Source organism: Cyprinus carpio, chromosome A13 (assembly GCF_018340385.1).
Source record: "Cyprinus carpio isolate SPL01 chromosome A13, ASM1834038v1, whole genome shotgun sequence".
Lineage (NCBI taxonomy): Eukaryota > Metazoa > Chordata > Actinopteri > Cypriniformes > Cyprinidae > Cyprinus > Cyprinus carpio.
This window is the reverse complement of record NC_056584.1, coordinates 11,315,398-11,340,042: the sequence shown is the minus strand read 5'-3', so window position 1 is coordinate 11,340,042 and position 24,645 is coordinate 11,315,398. Positions and strand designations below refer to the sequence as shown.

Below are 24,645 nucleotides of genomic sequence, written 5' to 3'. Positions count from 1 at the left end.
ATTTTTATTTTTATATATTGCATATATATTATATATATATATATATATATATGCAGTTTTTATTCACCTATCATTTACAGCTGAAAACAACCAAATGTGCAATATTCTTATGTTTTTAATTGTATTTTAGAAACAAATGCATGAACATTCATAAACACTCCATAAGTAACAGCACACAGACGTGCATTAAACGGCAAAGCTTTAAAACTCCCTGAAGATAAAAAGAATAAAGGAGGAGTTGATTGGTTGGCCACATGAGAGCCGTTATAAAGCCATTAGAGAGCTTCACAGCAAGATGCACTCAAACTGCTTGATGTTCAGAGACACATTTCCAGGACAAATACAACTCAAGAGAGCATGTTGAGGATCATTAAAGTGCTTGTAAGCCTACATTGACATTCCTTAGACATTCTGACATCTAATTTATAACCCAGAGTATTAAACGTATGCATTTAATAAAGCCAGACTCAATTCAAATATTGTTTGCACACAATTTTAGCCTTAGTGCTATCTATTTTTATTTTTGTTCTTCCACTGCTCACAAAGGGAAGTGACTCCCACATTAATCTGTGAGTCTTGTGTGAGTGATGAGGTTTGATGACAGTGAACCACCGTCCTCCACAAACCAAGTCAGTGTTTAACAAAAAGAAACATGTCCATATACTTATCTGTCAGACAATATTTAAACACAACTGCAAAACTGCCCATTAAATTGATAGTTCACCCAAAATTTTAATTCTGTCATTATTTACTCACCCTCAAGTTATTCCAAACTTGTATGAATTTTTTTTCTTCTGCTGAACACAAAAGAAGATACTTTGAAGAATGCTGGTAACCAAACAGTTGTCGGCCCGCATTGACTTCCACAGTATGCAAAAACATATCATGTAATCAATGGGGACTCATAGGGTGAGAATTTTTATTTTTAGGTGAACTATCCCTTTGAGACACAAATCATTCCCATCTCCTGCCTGATAATATCACCAGAACATTCATTCATTAATAAAGCATTTGATTTAATTCAGTATTGCTAATAATACTGTCAGTAGTTCAGACACAATGGTGACACATCATGGTTTGGCTTTACCCATTATACAACACCATAATGACAATATTTCACATTCATTATGATAATCAACCAGGGCTATGGGTAGTTTTCATACCTTATCGATCATTCTGCGTGCCTCCTCTTCCTCAGCATTGCTTTTATCCAGTTCAATGGTGTATGTTCCCTTGTCGCTCTGGTCATCGTCTTGTTTCTGAGCCTCATCTGTGGGACTGGGTTGACCGGTAGGGGCAGGGCTCTGCACCCCTTTTGGCTCCTCCGATTTCTGCCTGAGCAGAAGTCGAGCAGCCGTGGGGGCGACTGCCGCTATGGACGATGACATGCCCTTGCTGCCGTCCGCTGCCGTGGCGACGACCTTAGGACGTGAGGGTGGTGCAGGGCAAAGTCCCTCCCCTGCCACGCCTCCGAGCAGCGGTGCGGTCTGTGAAAATGAGTAGGAGCGCCGTTTGCGAGGGTTATCCTCGTCATAGAACTCGATCATGAAGGCTGTGCGACTCACAGAAGACGACCCCTCTGTTTTGACCCGGCCCACTCCTGCGGCTCTCAGGCGCTCCTCCAGTGCTGCATGGCGTTTGCTGCCAAATCGCAATCCAAAGCCGTTTTCGGAATCGCTTTGCGTGCCATCCTCGTGTTTACTGCCTGTAACGGAAGATTGTTTTGATGGATTATGGCAAATTTGAACACAGAACAGGCCAGTGCTTTCAACCAAGCGTGCAACTTCAGATGCAAACCTAACCAGGGCTAACACAAATCCCCCATACGATTCACCCTGAGGCATTACAGTGGACTACAAAACCGGTTAAGTCTCTAGACGCTAACTAAGAGCACAGGAAAGAAAAGGCGAGGAAATAAGAAGTGGAGGAGGGGGTCGTCTATTCTTCAGCTTGGTCGGCTGAGGAAGCAGCATGCAGTCAGAAGTGACAGCCTCTGTTCTGTGAGACTGGGAGAAGCAACTACAGCACTCCAACAGTGGTCTTTCACGCACAAACTGTGAAACAAAGCAGCTCTTCTGCATCGCACAGCATGTTCTTTGAATGAGGAGAGCTGGCCCCACCAGCCCTCCATGAGTCAGACTGCATTTACTCTAACTAGTCCAATAACACCAAGTAAACAAACACGCATATTAAACGATACAAATACAGGAATTCACTTTTAGAATTGTTTCACTGCCTCTAGTTCAAGTAGGGCTGGGCGATATATCGCATGTGATTGTCACACGCATTTCGTCAGTAAAGCCAGTTCCGTGATTACCGCTAAATCGCCATCACCTGCTTTCAAATGGAGCGGCATTGAATATACAGAGCCGTAGATCACTGACAAGCTATGCAATATCGCGTTCATTATCGTAGCTTGTCAGGGAACCGGCTTTACTGACGAAATGCGCGTGACAATCACATGCGATATATCGCCCATCCCTAAGTTCAAGCTCTGTATAATGTAAACTACTGTTCAAAAGTTTCAGTCAGTAGGATTTCAGTCAGTTTAGGACTTTTATGCATCATGGACACATTAACTAGGTGAAAGTAAATACTTTTATAATGTTATAAAAAATAATTCTAATTGGAACAAATGCCATTCTTCTGAACTTTGCATTCATCAAAGAAACCTAAAAATGCAGCAAAACTGTTTTCAACATTGATATAAATAATAAGAAATGTTTCCTGAGCACCAAATCAGCATGTTAGAATGATTTCTGAAGGGTCATGTGACACTGAAGACGGGAGTAATGATGCTGAAAATTCAGTATCGCATCAAAGGAATAAATTACATTTTATATTGAAATAGAACTAGACAAAACCTAAAGAGACTTAGAGATTTTCATATTCTCGTAGTTTCAATCAATACTGGATGGTCTGATTTAATTAACCTTCCAATCCTGACTTCAGACTGTGTATTTAATTGGACAGGAAGGGTCATCTGATCAATATACAACACAACAATAGCTTTCTATAAGTGACGTTAAAGGGCGGGTAAATCCGAAATCAATTACACCATAATAATGTACTAGAATGCAGGGAAGTGGTACAACAAATAATGGTGCAGCTTAAATGTTGAAAAAAAAAATGATGAAAATTAGTTCTACAAATGGCCTCAAACTAAACTGTATTTGAAATATAAATAACTTTCAAACTTAAAATGTATAACTTTGAAAAATATAATATGTTGAGTATGGTGCAATGGAAAACTATACTGTTACTATACAGTTTTTTTTTTTTTAAATGAATGTCAAAACTGAATGAAAACAATTTCAACAACATCATTAAAAATAACTCAACTGAAACTTGAAAACAAACAAACAAACAAACAAAAAAAATAAAAAATAAAATGAAAAACTATTATAACTCTGCTGAGAGATAACATTTAGGTCTCAGTTTCTCTTTCTAGTTTCTTTCTTCTCTTTCAGTATGTTATTTTCCCACCTCACACAAGAAAGAAGCCCTCAAATGATCATAACATAAATCCAACTCACCAGTGGACAATCGAAACAACAATCCAACTCACCAGTTCTCAGATCTCACCCAACAAAACAAACAGCACTAACACGGTTTCCAAAAGACTACTGCAAACACAAGCACTAAAAAAAGAACCACGCCTGAGACTGGACAGACCGCATAGTCTACCAGCCTTCACCAATAATCAGTCCTGCTTAGAGCTCACACGTGGATTTGCTGTCAGCGCCCCTTGCCTGCAAACCACACACTCCTCATAAATGAGCACACATTTCCTTACAGAATCACACGATGGCGAGCAGAGTGGGCTTTCCTCTTCCAAAGCAGCATGTGGCAGTTTTTACAATGAATAGTCCTACGAGAAGGAAGCATCCCAGGTGATCCATAGATAAGATCATTTTGTTTATGGAATCAGATCTTGTACAAACGTAGATCTCAAAGCCTGGCTAAACCACCACGCAGACTAATCAATAGAACGGATCAATAGAATCGAAGCAGTTCTGCTACAGTTAGAGAAATGGCTCCTTAAGGAGAGCGTAAGGAAAAAGTAGAGCGTTAACAGCATTCTTTGCTAAGCTCTGTGAGTGGGTGCAAGAAAAAAGGGTTTTAAAAGTGCTAGGTGGCAGCTAATCCTCTGGAATGGGAAATTCAGCTGATGCTATACAATCCATTTATACTGGCTGGTTGCAGAGGTTAGTATAATCTGATGTCATCGTTATTGAATCCCTTTAACAGCTGTGGGAAATCCAAAGAAATCCTTTTTTTTTTTTTTTTGCTCCTTATTTTGGACATTGACAGTCCTTGGTCCTTATGAACTATTGCTTTGTTTCTTCAAAAAATTATACTTTTGTGTTCCACAGGAAAATATGGGTTTGAAATGACACAAGGGCGAAGAAAATATTTATGTAATATTAACTTTTAGGTGCACAGCTCCTTTAAACCAGGAACAAACAAACCTTTTTGCACTTACACTTCAGCTCTAGCTGAATTTGCTATACAATTTGCTATGGTAGCACTACATGTATTGCATTCTCCCTTGGGTTTATTAATTCTCCTTGTATTATTCTCATTTATTAAGTTGCTTTCATAAAAGCACCTGCTTAATGAATAAATGTATGTTTAATGGCGTACCTTTAAGTCTCTTGAAGTGAACCGGCACATCACTCTTGATGCTCTTACTGTCCTCTTCTGTGGACTCACGCCTCACAAGAGGAGGGTCATTCTGGGCAAGCCAGTCAGCCACCTTGCTCTCAGAGGCCATGATGGCTGCCTGCAGGGTGCTGAGGTCTTTACCGCCAATGTGAGGTGATTTTTTTGGTCGTGGACGAGACACATGATCTTTAATGGTGACCTTGCCTGGGGAAGTATCATCAAACTCAATGGTGAATGAGGTGTTGGCCTGTGCGCCAGCATTGCCCGTGGCTGATTTTGCAGCCCCAGTGCCCTCAGTGTCCTTTGTTGGGATCTCATGGATGCTGTTCTGTGCCATTTGTCCCTCCTTGCTGGGAATCTCAAAGTAGCTGGGCTCAGCGCCTACAGGCCCCAGACCATTTTCCTTTGATTTATCACCTCGCTTGGTCTCTTTGCTCTCTGTGGGGTCACAAAAAAATAAGAATAATAAGGATCACCATTTATGAGTTAAGGGTCGCCAGCACAAAATCAACATTTACAGGCACAGCAACATTTTCCAAATATGATGTCATCATGACATCATCAGTAATGCATCTGAATCAGACTGAGTTCTCCTTAAATTTCCAGTTACTTTGTAAATGTAATGTACCAAAAGTCATTTCTAGTTAATCCCCTGCACAGCACAACCTATCAGAGCGCAGCTGAAACTTCCTATTTTTAAAGATACTTTTGCACTTCCTCTTCTAAGCCTTTATATAAAGAGATACTTATAAGACCGACTTATAAGATTATTAACCGTCAGCAACAAAATACAACAAAAGCACTAACTACTATTAGAATTCCACTTAACTCCTTTTCTTTTTTGTTTTTTTTTTACTACTAAACAGATATCACCTCTGCTTAGCAGAACTTTTGACAATATATCTCAAATCAGTTCATGTGAGGCACAAGGCTTTGTATGTAAATCTGAGCCTCTACTAAAAAGTTAACATAAGACTTACTATGTTTAATAAAGTACAAAAACTTAAATACTGTAAATACTTACAAATCTAGCATGTGTGGGTGCCTCTGTGACAAGCGGCACTGGTGTCACAGAAAAGAAAGCAAACACGCCTCTGTGACACTGACAATGGAGATAGAGGGGGCTGGGCCTGTCTACAAATCAACCTACTGTATTCACTTCTTAAGGGAGACGGCTCCCTTTACATTCTCTTCCTCTTTCCCTACATTGGCCTGTGAGTCCCTGCCATCGAAAAACCAGCCTTGACTGCTGCCTAAAATAGCCTTGGGAGGTGTTGGCACTTTGATGTGGTGGACTTTGCTTGACTGATTTTCTCTCACTCTGTGGCAGCGCTGAGGTTTATAATGCTGAAACAAATAATGCTGATTCATTTTGAGCTCCTGCCAACTCTGCCGTCTTTTGAATCTAAGTCTGTACTCTTTTTCTGAGTAACACTGTAAGGTTTTGTTAAACAATGCCCCTGAGTGTGCCAGCACTAATCCTCAGAGATATATTTACCCAACATTCCCTCAGAAAGAAACAAGGCTTCTTCTGGGAGCAGATTTTGCATCTCTGAACAGTGACAGTGCTGTTTTGAGTGAATTAAATTAAGAGGGCTCAAGGGCACGAGTAAGATCTCTGGGCTTTGATGCTCTATTCTTGAGTCAACGATAAAAGCGGCACATATTATAAAGAAAGAAACCTAAAAACCTCATGTTTATAGTTATTTTTGTCTAATAGCTGTTGTTATGTACTGTACATAAACATGTTCATAATCCAGAAATGTAGCATTTATTCAGTACATTTAGATGTACAGTTATAATCAAGCTACAGTAGGTTACAGTGCGTAAACTCTCTGTTCCAGTATACATGACTCAATATATAATAGAATATTTGAAAGATAAATCACACTTCACGCATTACGAGGTAAATTACATGATCTACGCCTGATAGTCTGACTTCAAAAAATGCAAACTGGTATAAAAAAATTCAAAATATGTTTTTCTTGCTGTATCAAAAGATGCCATATTAAGCACACAATATGTTTTTCTTGCTGTATCAAAAGACTATTTTGAGTATACTTGTCTGGTTTAGTGTCTGTAACAAATGTTTGACGTCCTGCTGTGGCAAAGCCTGGGTAATCTACAATCCCATTACTCCTATACGGAGCAAGTTAATGAGATTCCAGACTGCTAGATCAAAGTACACTGAACATGCCAGCTTCAATCAGAAGCAAATTGCACACCAGTTTTTTTTTTTTTTTTCCTGGATTAAACAGCAAACAATTCAAACTTTTCATTCTCTTCACAACTGTCCTCTATCTGGTTCGGATCTGCTCAAAATGTGTTAATAAGAATCTTCATGTGACTGTATAATTAAGCAGTTTGTATAAAAAAAAAATGACACTTTTGAGTGTTTAAAAGGATTTTGGGATATCTTACCTGTCCCGCTGTTCTCCTGCTTCTTTCCAGATATTTTATTCTCTTGTTTAAAGGAATTTTCATCATCTGCATCCCCATCACCCCACCAAGACGGCTGTCCATACAGTGGGGTTCCCCTGTGCAAGGCAGCAATATCACCTGTTATAGAAATAAAGAAATTACTTTGCTATTAAGAGCATGAGAGTTTATGTACATGAGGTATAAACACTACGAACATGTAGCTATGTATGTATTTACTGTCCTTTCCTCTGATATTATGTGCTGTTTCCTCTCTGAATTTAATACAGCTTTTATTTTTGGGTGAACTATCCCTTTAACAGACTATCAGACTTATCTATGTACATGATGCAATTGCCAAAGGATTTCAGCCTGCAGCTGAAAATTAAACCTTAATTTCATAGTGTAGAAACTAACAGTTTCTTTTTTAAATATTTGCCATTTGTACAGTCTTAATTCAAGTAAATTGTGGGGGAATGCTTTCGATGTTACTGATTCAGGTTGGTTTGATTCTCTACAGAAATCAGTAGTTTCTTCATGTGCTGCACACAGATGCATCATGTAACTTTACCAGCCGGGGGCCAGGGGAATTTTGGACGAGCCTGACGATTAGCAGGATGAAATAACCAGGTGGCAGTGAGATAAGAGTGAATGTTAAACGCTACCCACCCTTGACACGCTGATGGCTGGAAAACAGAGGCATGAGCGTAGGGCTGTTCCCTTCCCTATTATTAAATACCCAGCACTTCACTACAGGGCTGAACCATAGTTCTAATTATGTAGCGCAACACAAAAATACATGTGTTAAGATGCGTTAAAGTCTCAAATAAAGCAATAAGCCCCATGAATCTGTGGTTTACAGTGATTTTAGAACAGCTAATAAGGGGCGTTGTTGCTCATGGCATTACATATAACAACATATACCTGGCAAGGTTTGATAAAAAACAAAAAACACACAGCAATAAAAATGTAGTAATTTATTGATTACAAACACTAATTATTTCACCAAGCAATGTAGTTCTTCAGCAAGGTTCAGCAGACACAGCAGAGTAACAAGGTCACGTGTGTTTATAGAGTATTTTACAACAGCATGAACGCAGCTCAGTTAATCATAATTAAGGACCAAAACAATCCATTTTATAATTCATCTTTACATACTCTTTAAGAAAAATGAGTGTTGCCTAACTGAGATGTCACCATCATACTTGTGGGTGGTTACTAGGGTGTTGCTTTGGGGTCGCTATGGTGTTTTCAGTGGTTTTTAGCATGGTGCTAGGTGTCTAAATCAAAAGAGCCCATCCCACTTATATTCTCTCATATTCTAAACCTAGATATTACTCTGCCAATGTAAGTCTATGCGATTAAAATGAACAGAGCAGCTCTCTAATTTGAGTTATCATTCATGCACAAATAGTGTGACCTTTAAATGTGAAATCAATGGAACTGTGCTAGCCATTAAGAGTTGACCACATCATCCTTAATTTTCCATTTGTGACAAGCTTTTTTCCATTTTCAATTACAGGAAAAATATCAGATGCAATCTTCTCTTTAGCCAAAGGGCCGTTTTTCTCTTTCACAACTGTCACATGTTTGTGTCACAAGTTGCTACAGTGTGAGGAAAATTAATGGTTTTCTGAATCCTGCCCTGGTGTTTGACATCAGATGAGATGACACAAGGTCACTTACAACTGTTACTAGTCAGTGCTTTGATAAAAATAGACCATGATCATTTATGTCACCTTGCTCTGCTAAAAAGGGAAAATGGATTAGTCAGGTGGGGCACAGCAATGGTATTACTTACCATTTTCACTCACATTATTTAAAGATGACACATTGTTTTGCATAATCTACAAAGTGGTTTGAAATCTTCAGACACAAATACAATTGTGCATTACTTCTACCCTGACATCATCAAGGTTTTTTTTTTTTTACCTGGCATCTTGTCATCTCCTTTGTTAGGCTCTGCAGGTTTGACTGCTGTGTCAGCATTGGGCTCTGTGGGTTTGCTCACTTTGGCTTTGTCTGGAGAAGACTTGGGGGTTTTTAAGGGCTCTGCGCAGGTGGGCTTCTTGCCCAGTTGAAGTAGGCTGGTGAACTTCTCATGCTGACAGAAAGCAGGGAAAAGAACACAGTAAGTGCTAGAAACCTGTCATCAAGCATTACTTCAGGAAGATAAAAAATAAATAAAAAAATAAATACATAAGATCTGCAAGTGCAATTCTAGTGCAATATAAATGCAAACATCTTGATGAACCAGTATATTAACAAACTATATTAATTCAGAGACGTAGTGGTTGTTTTACCTTCAGAGCCTCCTCTGGCACATGTAGCTGTCCTCGCACCACAGTGAACAGGTTAGTATGTGAGTCAGGTTAAGGAAGAGCTCAAAATATGTAACCAACAAGTCTAGTTCTAGTTCTACTTCTACTTTTCTTTGTCATGCACATACACATAAATCTTCCAAAATTATGAGTGTAAACAAATTCAATTCCAACAAATCACATACAGATACACATACGGACTTTGAAATACTAAGTTAACACTAAATCTTAAAGGCTTTCAGAAGAATATCTGAAGACAAGTGCATTCAAGGATATCATATCCAAACCGCAGTTTGTCATCAATCTTTAAAGTGATGTACATCTGTTCCTGGATTCTGACATCATTCACAAACGTCTGAGAAAAAAAAAAAAAGTCAAATTAAATTCACATTTTAGTGGGCTCAACTTACACTGGTCCAAATATGTTGATAAAATGTTAAAATATAAATTTAAAATCACAGACAAAGAAGTTAATTTCTAATTCACCATATGTACTGTACCTTACATAGGCCAAGTGTTTTGTGGAATGGATGGATATGAAGGTACTGTTTTATATACAGAATTTAGACCCGGTAAATTAGCTTAACAAATTCAAGTTCAAGATAATTCCCCTTTTTAAAAAAATAACCAAGAGCTAATTAGTTACATACAAAAGCACTAAATTTGATTTCATGAGGTATTTAATACAGCAACAAAGTTTGTAATGTCTTCAGTGTTGGTCAGACAAATGGTTGTGTAGTTATAGCCATATTTTGTGTACTTAAATCAATTCTTTAACCATCTTATACACCACCAAGTATACATCACCAAGTTGCTAAGCTCTGTGATTTTTTTCATGTGACCTCAGATTGAGCTCCTACATGAGTGTTCTGAGTTTGGCGAAGATATCTCATTCCGTTCAAAAGTTAAAGTCATTTTAGTAAAAGCTGCCCTGCCCCTTTCAAACATGTTGGCATCCCTGTGCGATTGATGAACTATTTTTTTGATAATTTTTGATATTCACTCTCCATAGATTCTTTCTGCACTTGTTTTGTTCCGATCAGGCAAAAACCTAGGACTAGTTTGCAAAAGTAAGCTTTTCAAAAAATTCAAAATACCCCAAAATTTCAGGTGATGAATCGAATCCGTTTTGTCGTTTTGATCGCCTCTCGTGAGCCAAGGATTTTAAAGACATAAGGCACTTGAGCCTGCGACTAATAGTTTAGGAGTTATGAGAAATTTGGACTTTTGATCACTGTAGCGCCCCCGTCAGGCCGGTTGGGGTGAACCTTGGTGACGTTGTAAAGGTTGTGAGAACTACCATCCCTCTATGTTTCAAGTCTCTATGACTTACGATCAGTTTTACGCGGAGATTGCTGATCCTTGGCCATTCTAACTATTACAATAGTGTTTCAGTGCTATGTGCTTGAACCCCTAATAATAATAATAAATACAAAAACAACATACAAAACAAAAGGCTTTGCTTTCCTGAAGTATCAAAAAATTAGACAGATCAACAAGTCAAAATCACTTAAATCTAGGCTTTTTAAAAAATCCACTTAATAGTCTTAGACATTGAGTTATAACAACATGCTTATGGTTTAATCTTAAAATCTCCTTGATCTGATAATCTCCATCAGACTGTACCTATACTTGAGGAGCACCATACACACACTATGCTCCATTAGCCTGCCATTCATTAAGGCAGCAAGACTTTCCATGTTTATCGAGTTCAACTTCAAAAGTTCAGTGCACAAATGGTTTACAGATCCCTCTAAACAAATCACTACAGGGAGAGCCACATTACAAACTCTGAAACATTGAGGGTGATAATAATGTGCTGTAAGGTCTGCTCGGTCTCAAATATCAGCCACTTCCTTGCAAAGCTCAACAAAGAAGGGGAGCAAATCATACTGACAAAGCACTTTCTAGAGCATTCAAGTTTAAAATTTCCCTTGAAAAGCTGAATCAATCTCCTCCTTTGTCATACAACAATTTCCAAAGACCTTAAGTTATTGTGCTGGAATGTGGGGTCACCACTGGGGAATTTGTGCAGGCTCTTCAGTGGCTGACTGCAAGTTATTTCCCTTTATTCAACAACTTAAACTACAGGAATACAGTAGTTTCATATGATGTCTGAACTTGTTGTGTGGAGTTGTGGTGAAAACTGATTCCTAGTCAACATGAGAAGTATAAACGGCACTGAAACTGCTAAAAAAAAAAAAAAAAAAGTGAATAATATGCTGCACATGCTATTATAGTAATTTCCTGCCAAAGCACGACAGGAAGAGGAATTCTTAAGAATGACTCAACAGGATGAGGTTGTAATTTGTGTGAGCCGCCCCATGAGTTCTCATTTAGTCATAGAGTTACTGACCACAAACAGACGGACATAATCCAACACAAACACATGATACAGACTCAGGAAAAGCAGGTTGCACCTCAATATATTACAACTTTAAAGGGTTACTCCACCCCAAAATGAATTTTTTGTCATTAATCACTTACCCCCATGTCGTTCCAAACCCGTAAAAGCTTTGTTCGTCTTCGGGACACAATTTAAGATATTTTGGATGAAAACTGGGAGGCTTGTGACTGTCCCATAGACTGCCAAGTAAATAACACTGTCAAGGTCCAGAAAAGCATGAAAGACATCGTCAGAATAGTCCATCTGCCATCAGTGGTTCAATCTGAATTTTATGAAGTGACGATAATACTTTTTGTATGCGAAAAAAAAAAGACTTGAATCAACAATTTGTCTCCTCTGTGTCTCTCCGCATCACCGTAGTGGCATTTTGGAGAATATCCACTGAACGCAAGCAGCGTACGCTCTTCTGTGTCAGCCGCGACACAAGGATATGTTTTCTACGTGTTTTATGCTTTGAATGAAAACAACGCATCCATGCAGCGCGGTTGACACAGAAGAGCTGTGTCCACTGATGGCAGATGGACTATTCTGTATTCTGAGGATGTCTTTCATACTTTTCTGGACCTTGACAGTGTATTTTACTTAGCAGCCAACGGGACAGTCACAAGCCTCCTGGTTTTCATCCAAAATATCTTAAATTGTGTTCGGAAGATGAACAAAGCTTTTACAAGTTTGGAATGACATGGGGGTAAGTTATTAATGACAAAAAATTTACATTTTGTATTGGAGCATCTCTTTTAAGGTTTCGAGTTACCACATTGTAAATAACCAAGTATGAAGAGGGAGGTTTTCATTTAAAATAAACAAGGGCAATAAGAGGCTGAATATACATAAAATAGAAATGAAAAATCAAATGTTAAAGAACATAGCCTTTGTTTTTTACAGTAATGACTGACTGACTATACATTATCTTGCATATTACACACTAACACACTATATAAGTAAATGGACATGATTGATTTGAACAGGAATTATTTTAATACGTAGGAAAGACTGTAAAGTAATACAAGTGACACGTTACATAGAAAGACTATTATGTAGAAAAATGGTGGCCTGGTCACTGGTAAAACTTCATCTATGTATAATTTATTATTGTTATAAGCAAGCAGTATAAATCCACTCGTCACAAATATATAAATATTGTGTTTTATGTACAATTTTCTTTAGAATTAGAATTAGTGCCATTCATTTATCAGAAATGCACCACTCCATTATTTTCCCTCTTACTCACCCCATTCAGGCTTCCCAGATCCTTCACTTTGTGCTCATCACTGCTGGACTCATAGTTGATGACAGCGTGCTGCTTATCTACACTGCGAGACTGCAATCACACACAAATGAAAGCAAAAGTTACGAACCAGAGACAGTTTTTGCTGGGCATTATCACTTCATGGATTGGTTATTTTTGGAAGCTGTCATAGCAATGACAGAATTTGAAGTTGACATATCTTACGTGCAACATACCTAAACTGACAAACATCTGATGAGAAACAATCTCTTATTCAAGTATCGAAGATGTGAGCTCAAGCTTAAGTCACATTAGTGAAAATTCCTGAACAAAAAAGGTCCATTGTCTACTGTCAAAAACATGTATGAAGCACAGCTCAAACAGAAGTAACTTTCAAACAAAATTAAACAATTGAAGACGTTGCGAAATCTGTGTGGGGAAATCTACTAACTCGTGCAAAATTCCAGATCGAGTGGATTCCTATTGAAATGACTGGATTTTGCTAACAAATAATGGAAAATGTTTAATGCTAAATGTTAAAATTATATAATTTTACATTTTTACATTTACATTTATCCATTTAGCAGACGCTTTTATCCAAAGCGACTTATAGTGCATTCAGGCTATACATTTATTATTTAATTATTTTTCCAGTATGTATGGACTCCAGTATGTATGGATTTTCAGGTACTGTATCTTCATTTAAACAATGCATTGATAGCAGAGGAAAGGCCAACTTCCAACAACACTTGCAGACTTATTAATGACAAGTTGCTCATGAAATAAACATTAAAATGAGCAAATGAATGCAAATGCAGAAGTTTAAGGTGTAAAACTTGCATGTGCTGATAATAAAGCACCTAAAATGAGCGCAAGCATGTGCGTGAGCATGGTGGCTATACTTTAAAAGTCACCTCATCCGCAGTTCAGTGATAAGGAATCTAATACATTACCAATCTATTTTGAGACAAACCATGTGACCACTGAACGTATTGTAACACAATCATATGACCAGACTGAGTTTGATTTATGCCCGAACCAAACATGGAGTGGTCAAAGAGGGAAAAGGGGGTTTCCTAACTAAACAAAGCCTATGTTTATGTCTACCAGAGACTAGTATTTGAACACTAGAAACAGATCCATATATTCACGATTTTAAAGGCTGGTCTATGAGCATAGTACAGCTATCCTGTACTCATTATGTACCAGTAATATAGATTTGAGAAAAGGCTTTTTGTTATTGCTTTGAGGTGCAAAGATTTAATTTCCATTAAAGACTTCTGAACAAAATGTTTCTATTTAGAAGACCATTTCAACTTAAGCTTGCTATGTAGTTACTAAGGTCTTGTGAGAGGTTTCAGCATATTGTTATGCGGTTGCTTGGGTGTTTTGTGCGGTTGCTAATGATTCTATGAGATACACAGTATACAGCTTTCCTTTAAGTGGCTGATATTACATCTGCGTTTGTGTCGTGATATGTCAAGTTTGTTTTGGGGTTGGACTCAGCTCTCTAATGACATGACTGGCACTCTCTCCCTCAGTTTTTGGCATTACAGTCTATGCTCCTGTAGTTCAGCCCTGTAGTACATCTAAAAGTACCCCATGAGCTGTTCGCCCCACTTTCTATTAATAAAGTTGCATGACTAACACGTGTATACTGATGCTGTGGTCGATAGTAACAGTCATGCCACTTAGCTGGAACACAACTTTCCTCCAGGGCATGGATTTTTCTTTCTCCATCCTTCCTAAGATCATAACAGAAAGCTTGTGAAATACACTACAGTTAAAAAGGTGTGGGGTTGCTTTTTTTTTTTTTGAGGTTTTGAATGAAGTCTTTTATGCTTACTAAGGCTGCATTCAAAAATATTTTTTTTATTCAAAAATATAGTCAAAACAGAAATATGTTAAATATGTTTACACTTTAAAACAACTGTATTTAAAATATAATTTATTAAAGGAACATTTCTTATTATTATCAGTGTTGAAAACAGTTGTGCTGCTTAAAACTTTTGTGGAAATCATGATAAATATTTTAAGTTTGAGACAGGACTACATGTTTGAAAACAGTCATTCTTTTGCCAATTCACTGGGTCATGACAATAGTACAAAAATTACTCACTTCACCTAAACAGAGACTTTTGATTTAACAGCATTTTCATAAAAGCATCAGAGTAGTATTACAGTAAATATATATTAATATTATTTTGAATTAGCTTTTATTGTTAGACTTTCAGTTTTCATTTTAATAATTGTTTGTGGCTATCATTTTATTATTTTTTAAAAAATATATTTTTAATATTTTTATTTGTTTTAGTAATTTTAGTACTTCAGCTTATTTTATTTCAGCAAGTTGACATGGCAACACTTCTAATTTTGTATTTGATCTAATATTTATACTTTTATTTTATTTATTTCAGCTTTATATCAAAAAAAGAACAAGATTTTTATTATGTTTTGATTCAAAATAAAATTGAGAAACACCCTTCCTGACCTGTAGCATAAGCTCGCAGTCATCACGGCCCACAAAGATCATCTCACGGGGCAGGCGGTGCCGTGTACCCCCGCTGCTCACGAGGAACCAAGACGTGAGGCTCATCTCTGCACTCTCCTCCAGCCCCAGTCCCTACGTCATCCTGATGGACAGATAAAGACAAGAAAAACGTTCTATATCAGCGACATCCCATTTCTCACTCAACATTAACTTTTATTCAACTTTTACAAAACATACGTCCTATTTAAAAAAAAAAGTGCACTTTTATAAAGAGATCATGTCCGTCCCACTGAGATGTTTATATTTGAACCGACAGTGGAATGTGGGTGGAGAGAGACAGAAAGGGAGATCCGTTAGACCGCGCTGAGATCTGCTGCATGCTGACTACAGATGCCTGGGACACTTCCCTCCTCCCTCTCTGCCTATGATCATTGCCAGATGCGGCAGGAAGTGATGTAGGCAACTTGGCTGCACACCCTCCTGGGCTCTGAGATTTTTTTTCCCCCTTTTTATGAAAAGGAGGTCACATTCAGCTGCTCTGAGCTACAGCTGCAAATGGTCTGGGAAGAGGAATTGAATGTATCCTCCTGAAATACACACCAGCATGCCTCTTCTAGGTGACCCTATGCAACTCCTTTATTTTTTTATTTTTTTTTACAAAATATGGTTGTGGGTTGTGTAGTTTATAAATTATTTACAGCAATGTACAACCTCAAACAGATACAGACTGATAAACAAACAAACAAAAAACCCAACCTACAATAATAAGTCTCTATATAACTGTAATTATAGTAGAGCGCTTGACTGTTTCTCCTAGAAGACCCTCAAGACTAATATTATACAGCACACACAAGCAGCTAGGGCTACTTCACTTTGGATATTGTGAAAGCCCTTTTTATTAGCACATCGCTATCTTGACCAATAATGGGTGCTGTTTTGATATATGGGCCCCATATTTGCTGAGCGTGCACTATGATTATGCTGCTCGAGGAGCTAGAACATAATATCCACTCAATGAAATACAATATAGCTGACCTCCACTTACAAATTCTAAAGGTCCACTTATGGTTTCAAAGTAGATTGAGAAACCAAGATGCGTGAAATGCATTTATTATAATAGCAATATGATACTATTAATTTACATAATTTAAGACACTTTCTATGAAAATCTAAATAATAATAATATTAGTAAAAAATAACTGCATAGGTTTTTTGTATGTTTGTAATCTTGTATAATAATAATAATATTAATAATAAAGGGGGAAACATAAACAATTTATTTAAATATATATGTAACGTAATATTTTTGATTATTTATATATATCTCAATAATTATATGTAATTTACACAATTTAACTACAAAAACTACATTAACTACAAAATGTTCTAATGTATATTGCATATTATTTGAGAGGAAAAAAAAACAAAAAACTATAGAGCCAGTATTGCATACTTATAGAAAGTTTTTAAAATTTCTTCCTGTGAGAACTTTTATTTAGCAACATAGTTGTGATAGGTTTGGAACAATGTGTCTGTCAGGAATAAGTTCTGAGAAGTCCTTTACAACCCAGATAGATTACATCTTGGGAGCAGCTTGCAAGGAATATCTGAATACTAGCAGCTGGGTTTTCTCTTTTCTGGAACACAGGCATTAGTTGATCACCACAGGAAAACCTTTATACCCATCAACCACCCACGGAATTCAGAAATAAGCACAACGTGGCAGAGGCCCTGATCTGGTGCGATTTAAACCTCTCTCTTAATAAGACATGAAAGTGTTTCGGAAGCTGAAAAATGTTGGTCGTCAGTACCTTTTAATAAACACATGAATTTCTGACAGACACAGACCTCAATCTTCAAACCCATCACTATCCCTGTATGGCTGCCGAGACAATCTTGAGAAAAGAAATACTTCATTTAAAAGCTTAAAGCAAGATGGCAAATCTGCCGGCTTTACTCTTGGAGTAAGCTTCACCTTCTTAGTGGCACAAGCATGCTTAAGATATCAAGAATATACATCACTTTCTGCTGAAGCAGTTTTGTGGCCCTAAAAGCGCCCCCTCTTCTTCCAAACTAAGTGACATATGGTGTTTTTAGTGGGTGAAAGGGTGATTTCACCAAGCTGGCTGTGAGTGCATCCTCCCACTTCAGTGTCTGAAGAGATGGATTGTTTTGGGTTGACAGAGTTTTTGCAAGGAACAGGAAGTGTGGCTAACGCTTCTTCCTGCTTCCTCCGGCTAATTTCTGAATCTCTGTCATCTTATTCATCTCTGAGTGAAATAAGGCACTGATTCACTCTGGAATAGCTAAGCAGAAAAGCTTGAAAACCCCATTTTTGATAAGCTTCAATCTATATGCTATGTTGCAATAGGAACATATGGAACAACTAAAATGTGTCAGACTGGGATGCTTTTCTGTACTACACATAATAGTAAAACTTGTTCATTTCAGACTGGTGTTTCTCATATGAAGATTTCTGCATGAAGTCTACACCCATCTAATGAGATCTCCAGCCAGATAATGACACAACCGTATAAGTGTCCTCCCTAATCCACATGACCTCATATCATGACCCATAAATAAACGCAGTCCACATCACAGTTAAAAGACTGCTAACCATTGAATATAATATAAACCCAAACATGTATGGCTTCTGAAATTAAAGACTTCATTAGCTAAAAACCTTTGTTCAATTTTCGGAACACAAATTAAGATATTCTGAAGATTAAACTTGTGAGAATTTCTTTTCATTAGCTAATAACCTTAGTTCGGTAACTGATTCAGTTGTCGCAATTCTGCTGTGTTTGAACACAAATTACAAAATTGATTGAGACTTTTTCCAACTAATTGTTAAAAGAGGTTTTTACCACGTTGGGCCTTCCGATGAATCCGAGAGCTTCCTGACTCTGCATAGACAGCAACACGTTCCACGCTCAAGGCCCAGAAAAGGTAGAAGTTCTGGTTGAACCACTGATGTCACATGGACTATTTTAACGATGTTCATCCTACCTTTCTGGGCCTTGAATCAAACTCGGAATACAGTGCACAAGCTGACTGGACCAGTTTTACACACAATTTTTGTCACCTGAAAAAAAACCCGTAACCCAAAACGAACCATATAAAAAAATAAAAAAAAAAACCACACTTATAGACTTTCAGAAAAAAAAAAACAAAGCCGTCACTCATGCGGTACCCTCTCAAAAAGTACTAATATGTACCACTTAGGTATGTATACGATAGGTACTAATATATACATTTAAGTTACTAATGTACACCTTTTAGGGGTAAATATGGTACAAAGCAATATTTTTAAAACAAACAACACCAGTGAAAAAGCATGCAAAACACACATTTATATTCATCCCGAATGAAAGAGGGAGGGATTTATACACCAAGTCACCAATGTAATCTATCTGTGTTTTTGTGGGAGCCTACATTGGTCAAAGTTAAAGATATTTTGCTTAGCTCACACCAATAGTTTCAGTTTCATTTACATAAATGTATTTATCTTTGCATTTATAAAAATGCAAAAAAAATCTGAATATTCTAAATGTAAAGAATTGTTGAGGAGTGAGGAGGGATTTATACACCAAGTCACCAATGTAATCTATCTGTGTTTTTGTTTTGTTTTTTTTTAACAATCTGTGTTTTTCCTCAAAAATGCAACTATCTGTGTTTTTGTTTTGTTTTTTTTTAACAATCTGTGTTTTTCCTCAAAAATGCAATTTTGATCTGGTTCGACAAGCGTGACTTATTTTTCCAGAAAATATGGTACATGGATAAAGTGCATATGATTATTTTGCACCTTTTGTGTTCCACAATAAAGAAAGTGACACAGATTTGGAACTACACGAGGGTGAGTAAATGATGACACCAGTTTTCATTTTGGGGTGAACTATCCCTTTCAAATTAACACTTCATGAAAGTCAGGGTTTAGGTACAACAGATGCAGTGTAACATTTATGTTGCTCTTTAAGAAAATACAGTGTTCCACAATACAGTGAAGTATTGGTGCCTCAGGTGCCAAGTAAAGGTCCTTGAAGGTAACATGATGTTGTGAGGCAAGTAAACACCGTTAAACTGTGAGTGATAAAAAGTCAATGTCCTCACTGCTATCATCATTATCTCTTAAGAAAGGTAAAATCACTGAGGCATCACAAACTGTTTAATAATCAGTCTCGGTTCACTGCTCATCATTAGAAACCACACTCCGCACTTTGTTTGCATTATCAAAAATTTTTGATTCTTATTTCCAGAAACAGATGCTGCAACAATAAGCCTGAGGGCATCTGAGCCTCCTTTCTCAAACCTGGGAAGGCATCTGACTACAGTCACCAAACAGTATAGTGCATCTCTATATGCTAAGGCTGCGAAAGAAATCGATCCACAGACCATCTCAATGAAGAAGAATACAGTAAGTGGGCTTGATATGAATGAACAGTGGCTGAACTTTCATTCAGATAATTCAAGTTGATGTTTGCACTGGAATGGAATAGAGTGGGGGAACTATGATGTCACTTTGTAGGCGGATCGGCTGTTGGCATCGCACTGGTTCTCTTAACAAAAAGCCAATAGGATTTTTCCATAGGCTTTTGGATTAATCGCAAAAAAATATGCCCTGTGTTCAGCCTTAGTTCATAAAACTTGCACATTTTGTCCATCAAGATAATCTTCACAAAATAATATAACTTTTATTCATTTTGATGCCTAAATAAAAGCACCAGAACCTAACTTAAAAGCTAAACTTAGGCTATAAATGAACTACAGCACATAGTCACTCGCCACCACCATCACACTCCCGACAACTTTTTCAAACTTATTTTTAACACGTTCAGTGAAAAGGATTTAGTCTGTATATGAATTTTAATCCACAATATAATAATAACAGTTTCATATAAACTGGAATAAATACAAAACTAGAGCCAAACTAAAACTGAAATGAGACACTAGTAATAAACAGTATAGTGAATAAATGAAATAATAATAACTAAAAGACATATGAAAGCACGTATTTCTGTACATTTCGAAATAATTAAAAAAAAAACACAAAAAATCAATAAATAATATAAAAATATTAATAAAAAAATTAAAAAAATGTCTCCAATAAACAAAAAATAAAATTCTAGTGCATTTAATCTATTAAATAACAGCAGAGTGAGCGAGTTTGTGGATATGGTAAGATTAAACTTATTTTAGTGAATAAAGAACCACATTTTAGCTATCGTTTTGTTAGGGTGGATATACAAAATTATATTTTATCCTTGCTTCTAGAAAATCCTCAGTCTATATGATTCATAACAGATTCATGTGGCCGTAAACATTTAATTTTAACGTGGCTTTAAGCACTATGCATCGTTAAAGTTTCACTTTCACTGCGACTAAGCCAGTAAATGTGGTGTTTACATGGAACGATCATATGAGTTTACCTGATGGTATAAACCCTGAATCTCCATATCAGTAGGAAAGCGAAAAAACGAGCATCTTCCATCCGAAGACTTTTCAGGGCAAAGCAAAAAACCAATATAAAAAGGCAACAATATAAAATGTGGGAAACTATTAATTGGTTATTCTACAATTAACTGTACTATGAATTATACACTACGTTTGAAAATACTGTAAACTGATAAACTGTTCGGCGTGATGATGTTTAATGTCTCCGACAGCGCCTGTAGTCCCATTTAGCAACTTGTTAGCAACTGCCTTTTTTAAAGGGATACTCCACACCAAAATGAAAATTTGGTCATTAATCACTTACCCCCAAGTCGTTCCAAACCCGTAAAAGCTTTGTTCGTCTTCGGAACACAATTTAAGATATTTTGGATGAAAACCGGGAGGCTTGTGATTGTCCCATAGACTGCCAAGTAAGTTACACTGTCACGGTCCAGGAAATTATGAAAAGCATCATCAGAATAGTTTACGGTTCATCCGCAATGTTATGAAGCGACGGCAATACTTTTTGTATGCGAATAAAACGAAAATAATGACTTTATTCAACAATTTGTCTCCTCTGTGTCACTCCACATCAGCGTAGCACCATTTTGGAGAATGCAGTACACAGGCAGCTTACGCTCTTCTGTGTCAGCCGTGCTGCACTGATGCGCTGTTTTCTTTCAAATCAAAGCGTAAATATACGTAGAAAACGTATCCTTGTGGCGTGGCTGACACAGAAGAACGTACGCTACCTGTCTGAGTGACACAGAGGTATTCCGAAAAAAAAACATACTTGTCACTCCATAACACTACTCGCTTCATAACGTTACGGTTGAAACACTGATGGCAGATGGACTATTCTGACAGTGTAACTTACTTGGCAGTCTATGGGACAGTCACAAGCCTCCCGGTTTTCATCCAAAATATCTTAAAGATATCTTGAAGACGAACGAAGCTTTTACGAAGTGAAGTGATGAAGTGAAGGGACATACAGCCTTGCTCAAAGGCACCTCAGTCGTGGTATTGCCAGCCCGATACTCGAACCCACAACCTTAGGGTTAGGAGTCAAACTCTCTAACCATTAGGCCATGACTTCCCACGATTTTCATTTTGGGGTGGAGTATCCCTTTAAGAAATGTAACAGTTGTACGTTACAGAAATGTAAATCATGAGTGGGGTGTAACTGGTGTGTTTTATGTCGTAGAATAAAACGTGAAAGTATCTTGAGCTTGTATGAACCATGGACCTTATTTTAGGGAATTTAACCAAAATCCCATAAAAAAAAAACTAGTGACTCTGGGACGATGGAATCAGAAGTGCAATGTGACTTCATAGTTCTGCCACTCTATAGAAATAGTGTCTTGTCTGAAAAATTTCGCAGAGCAACAGAACGTGTGATTGCATCTTAACAGCTAAAGCATTCAGCGCTGTAATTAAAGTAACACGGCTAAAAAATACTGAAACTAAAAAACATATACAGTACATAAACAAATTGTCAGCTTCACAAATCAGATATTGGACTATCGTGATACTCCACAATGGCTTTATTTACATGTTATTATATTTTACTCATGAATCCACTAACTAAACTATTACATATAAATTTCATAAAAATTAAGTCTCTTTAAAAATAAATCATGAAATGTAAATAAATTCACCTTAATTGAAACTTTATCTCTGTACATGAGGCTAATGCAGTAAAACACACTGAGAGAGCAAATTTGGGTATGCTGTAAAACTACCATATGGCCATGAGAAGCAGACATCTCATTTACATCATCAGCATGTGGCAGCAGGAAGAAAAATCCATCATTAATCCGAATCTAATACACTTGTGACTAGACCTTATCAGACACAACAAAATGTGCCCGTTGGGTGGTAATAAACATGCATAATGACATACTTGACACAACAGACCCACTTATGCAAATCAACAACCATTAAATGTTTCTGACCAAAGGGAATTTCTGCTACATGCAGACACTCATAATTTTCAAAGACAGGCTAATACAGATTAAAAATGAGATATTTATTATTATATGACTGAAACAGCCTTTCAAAAGTTTGGGGTTGGTAAGATTTTGTGTTTGTTTTGTTTTGTTTACAAATTGTTTTTGTGTGTGTGTGTGTGTGTGTGTATAAAAAAAAAAAAACACACACATACACACATACATACATACACACATACATACATACATACATACATACACACACACACACATACATACATACAACATACATATATATAAATAAAAAAAAAAAAAAAAAAATAACAGGTGCATCTCAATAAATTAGAATGTCGTGGAAAAGTTCATTTATTTCAGTAATTCAACTCAAATTGTGAAACTTGTGTATTGAATAAATTCAATGCACACAGACTGAAGTAGTTTAAGTCTTTGGTTCTTTTAATTGTGATGATTTTGGCTCACTTATAAAAAAAACCAACAAATTAAAAAACTCAAAAAATCAAAACATCTAACACCTGCATCAACTCAAAACACCTGCAAAGGTTTCCTGAGCCTTCAAAATGGTCTCTCAGATTGGTTCACTAGGCTACACAATCATTGGGAAGACTGCTGATCTGACAGTTGTCCAAAAGACAATCACTGACACCCGTCTTAAGGAGGGTATGCCACAAACATTCATTGCCAAAGAAGCTGGTTGTTCACAGAGTGCTGTATCCAAGCATGTTAACATAAAGTTGAGTGGAAGGAAAAAGTGTGGAAGAAAAAAGATGCACAACCAACCGAGAGAACCGCAGCCTTATGAGGATTGTCAAGCAAAATCAATTCAAGAATTGGAGTGAACTTCACAAGGAATGGATTGAGGCTGGGGTCAAGGCATCAAGAGCCACCACACACAGACGCGTCAAGGAATTTGGCTACAGTTGTTGTATTCCTCTTGTTAAGCCACTCCTGAACCACAGACAACGTCAGAGGTGTCTTACCTGGGCTAAGGAGAAGAACTGGACTGTTGCCCAGTGGTCCAAAGTCCTCTTTTCAGATGAGAGCAAGTTTTGTATTTCATTTGGAAACCAAGGTCCTAGAGTCTGGAGGAAGGGTGGAGAAGCACATAGCCCAAGTTGCTTGAAGTCCAGTGTTCACAGTCTGTGATGATTTGGGGTGCAATGTCATCTGCTGGTGTTGGTATCATTGTGTTTTTTGAAAACCAAAGTCACTGCACCCGTTTACCAAGAAATTTTGGAGCACTTCATGCTTCCTTCTTCTGACCAGCTTTTTGAAGATGCTGATTTCATTTTCTAGCAGGATTTGGCACCTGCCCACACTGCCAAAAGCACCAAAAGTTGGTTAAATGACCATGGTGTTGGTGTGCTTAACTGGCCAGCAAACTCACCAGACCTGAACCCCATAGACAATCTATGGGGTATAGTCAAGAGGAAAATGAGAAACAAGAGACCAAAAAATGCAGATAAGCTGAAGGCCACTGTCAAAGAAACCTGGGCTTCCATACCACCTCAGCAGTGCCACAAACTGATCACCTCCATGCCACACTGAATTGAGGCAATAATTAAAGCAAAAGGAGCCCCTACCAAGTATTGAGTACATGTACAGTAAACGAACATACTTCCCAGAAGGCCAACAGTTCACTAAAAAGTTTTTTTTTTTTTTTTTTTTTTATTGGTCTTATGAAGTATTCTACGTAATTTGTTGAGATAGTGAAT

General features: G+C 37.3%; 1 protein-coding gene across 10 annotated transcripts in view; it reads right to left on the bottom strand.

Annotated features, from left to right (window-relative positions):
* Positions 1 to 24,645, bottom strand: part of LOC109105931 (centrosomal protein of 170 kDa-like) — a 40,453-nt gene that overhangs the window by 11,939 nt on the left and 3,869 nt on the right. For 8 of the 10 annotated variants that reach the window (XM_042768786.1, XM_042768789.1, XM_042768785.1 and 5 more), the window contains exons 2-9: positions 15,534 to 15,675; positions 13,046 to 13,135; positions 9,684 to 9,762; positions 9,390 to 9,448; positions 9,019 to 9,190; positions 7,090 to 7,227; positions 4,648 to 5,106; positions 1,164 to 1,705 (exon numbers count right to left, since the gene is read on the bottom strand). In XM_042768786.1, the coding sequence (XP_042624720.1) occupies positions 1,164 to 1,705; positions 4,648 to 5,106; positions 7,090 to 7,227; positions 9,019 to 9,190; positions 9,390 to 9,448; positions 9,684 to 9,762; positions 13,046 to 13,135; positions 15,534 to 15,638 (1,644 nt within the window). In that variant the 5' untranslated portion in view covers positions 15,639 to 15,675. Of the gene's footprint in view, positions 1 to 1,163; positions 1,706 to 4,647; positions 5,107 to 5,692; positions 6,414 to 7,089; positions 7,228 to 9,018; positions 9,191 to 9,389; positions 9,449 to 9,683; positions 9,763 to 13,045; positions 13,136 to 15,533; positions 15,676 to 24,645 lie in introns of those variants that run through there. The other 2 variants (XM_042768793.1, XM_042768794.1) reach the window with 2 other exon arrangements.